The sequence below is a fragment of the Drosophila ananassae genome (assembly GCF_017639315.1).
Source record: "Drosophila ananassae strain 14024-0371.13 chromosome Y unlocalized genomic scaffold, ASM1763931v2 tig00000090, whole genome shotgun sequence".
NCBI lineage: Eukaryota > Metazoa > Arthropoda > Insecta > Diptera > Drosophilidae > Drosophila > Drosophila ananassae.
In genome coordinates, this window is record NW_025319054.1 from 396,877 (window position 1) to 399,646 (window position 2,770).

Here is a 2,770-nt window from a genome sequence, read left to right on the forward strand (position 1 = left end):
CTTTAAATTAACGTTAATTAAACAAATTTTGTCCATTTTTTCATGCGTGTTAAGAAACAAATAGTGCAATCAGACGGACAAACAGCCTTCATATGGGAAGTTTTGTAAAAATTTCTTAAACAGTAGAATGTTACTCAAGAAAAAATTTTGTCTTGTGACACCTCCTCTATCTCCACGCAAATTTCTCCCAAAACCCAACCAATTTTCGGCAAATGTTTGGAAAAAATTAATCTAAGCCTTTCTTTTCGAATATCAGATTCGAATATCAGAATTCATTCAGATCCGACACACAACGAATTTTTTTTCGCTATATATTTTGTCTCCTCGCGCACGCTATGGCAAGCGGTTTGCCATCCCGTGGACTACCATCCTCAATGATATTCCTGAAAATCTTTGCTCCATAGTCTACTGATTTTTATATGTTTACAAAATTGTAATTGTTTTATTATTAAGAGATCCCAAGCACTACTCAAAAATAATTTTACTCTTTGTGAAAATCTTGGATGTATTTAGACACAAATAAAATTAAGTATTATTAATACTTATTAGAATTACAAGTGTTCAGGCATCTTTTCAACAACAGGCTTTGTAGTTATTCCCACACGTTTTTTTGGCTTCATAACTACCAGGGTAATATTTAGTTCAGCATCCACGCACATCATTGCTCCTGCATTATCGAACTCACCACAATAATTAACGGCCGAAAAGATTGTGATAAGCTGTCGTTTTGCAAAGAACTCATAGCCATCCTCTACAACCTGGTGAGCCCGACAAATCAAATCAAAGCTAAAACGTGTAAGAAAAGCCTCCACAATGTCTACACCAAACGTAAAACTGACACCACGAGTATTCTTTCCCCAGCCGATGGCGGTGGGATCCGGGTCTGACCATAAAAGATCGCATAGAAGTCCATTCCGGTCGACTTCTGCAGGTCGTTGCAAATGAATAATGTCATTCATGTCGTGTAAGGATGGGCTCAGACCACCGTGACAACAAAATATTTTTGAATTAATAATAGCTGCAACTGGAAGGCAGTCGTAACAGTCAACAAACATCCTCCAAAGCCGGATAGTAAATCGCCTTTTGCATTCGTCATAGAAGCCATAAAAGCGATTTATGGCAGCCGACTCATGATTTCCACGAAGAAGATGAATGCTCGCTGGGTAGCGGACTTTGTATGCTAACAGAAGAGTTAGAGTCTCAACAGAATACTTGCCACGATCCACATAGTCACCTAGCATTAAGTATCGCTTGTTTGGTGGGTGTCCTGATGTTTCAAAATAACGCAGAAGGTCATTATACTGGCCATGTATATCTCCAAGAACATTAACAGGTGCTTCCACATTTAACAGCATTGGCTCAGACATTAGGACTTCACGAGCAAGCTTTAACATCTTTACAAGGTCTGATTCAGGTACAGACATTCGCCTATCGATTTTCCAGCTGAGCAGCGATGCAATCATATCGTCTAGGTGTTTTTCTAGCATTTGGGATCGGCGATGCAACAACAGTTTGGCATCAACCTCCTCCTAATTGGACTTATTTAGACGCTCTGGGCTTGTTTAGTATTTACAATAGATGTCAAAAAAAATCCACTAGCAAGAAAAACATAATAAATAAAAAACAAAACTGACAGTTGATCACATAATAAATTCGTTTTTAGCATTGTCTATCGGTTTTAAATGACAAAAAGTGATACAACAAAGTATAAAAAAAAAACAAGGAAAGCTCATTTTGGGTGGTTTCATTTACCCTTGCATCTAAGTGGCAGCTTTTAATATTTTAAATATAAAGTATATAATAAATATGTTTTTTATAAAAGCCTATGCATGATATAGGGTTTAGTTGGCCAATCCTTATGAAATCGGATTAGTTTGCCCAAGATGCAATAATCGGCCGATCACGGCGGTTCTGACTTGTTTACTGCGGGAAACATGGAGAAGAATGGGAAAAAAGTTGGAAGACACCAGCTTTAAAACTGGGACAAAAGTTCACAAAGAAGCATAACTTGGAGAGACGGACATGCTCATATCGAATAAGGAGTTGATTTTTTATACACTTGCAGAAGGTATTATAATTATATCACAGAGACATCTGCGACGCTTAAAGTAAGTGGCTGACTACCGCAATTATGAAATGAGCCACCGGAGCTTTGCCATTATTGTTAAGTGAGGATGGCTGTCAATCGTGGTCTTAAAAACGGAGCAGAATGTTGGCATCGGCAACTGGCGCTGGTTTCGGAGGGGCTGGCTTGTATGGCATGGGTGAGACACCGGAGCCGTCGAGAAGTGTGAAGTGGGCAACCTCCACCTGAATATCCACCTGCACATCAGCCGCCAGCTGCCAGAATCTCCAATACAGCTGACTCCCGATCTCGCTGAAATTAAGCTTCTCCAACTCTTCTTGAAGCGCAAACGCTTCTGCACTGACTCCAGCGCCATAATGGTGCAATCCTCATTCCACGCCGCAGCATTCATCTATGATGCAGCTCCTCCATCCCCTCGCAGGTCACCTCTGCTCTTCTCAGCAGCATCCTTTCCCGGGTTGCGGCAGCAGATCCAATAGTTTCACATCCAGACTCCATCCCGTAAATTTCAAGCGAGGGTAATGCGAAACAAAAACTAAAAAATTGTTTTTTTTTTATTTTAGTAGCATGTAATTTTTTTTGTTTCTGGGGCAATTAAACTATTTGAACTTAGGGCGCGATCATATCAGGGTCACCAACATGTCGCACCATTCATAGCTTTTGCTATCGCCCGAATGGTGTGCC

General features: G+C 40.1%; 1 protein-coding gene across 1 annotated transcript; it reads right to left on the reverse strand.

The window, feature by feature from the left end:
- Positions 1 to 479: 479 nt before the first annotated feature.
- LOC6502914 (serine/threonine-protein phosphatase PP1) lies at positions 480 to 1,654 on the reverse strand. The gene has a single exon (XM_001967604.4). It carries the CDS (start codon positions 1,485 to 1,487, stop codon positions 552 to 554), a length of 936 nt encoding a protein of 311 aa, XP_001967640.3. The 5' UTR covers positions 1,488 to 1,654; the 3' UTR covers positions 480 to 551.
- Positions 1,655 to 2,770: the final 1,116 nt, after the last annotated feature.

What these genes read in the sequence shown, in the direction of transcription:
- LOC6502914 (XM_001967604.4), bottom strand. Translation starts at nt 1,487, where the DNA reads ATGCTAGAAAAACACCTAGACGATATGATTGCATCGCTGCTCAGCTGG.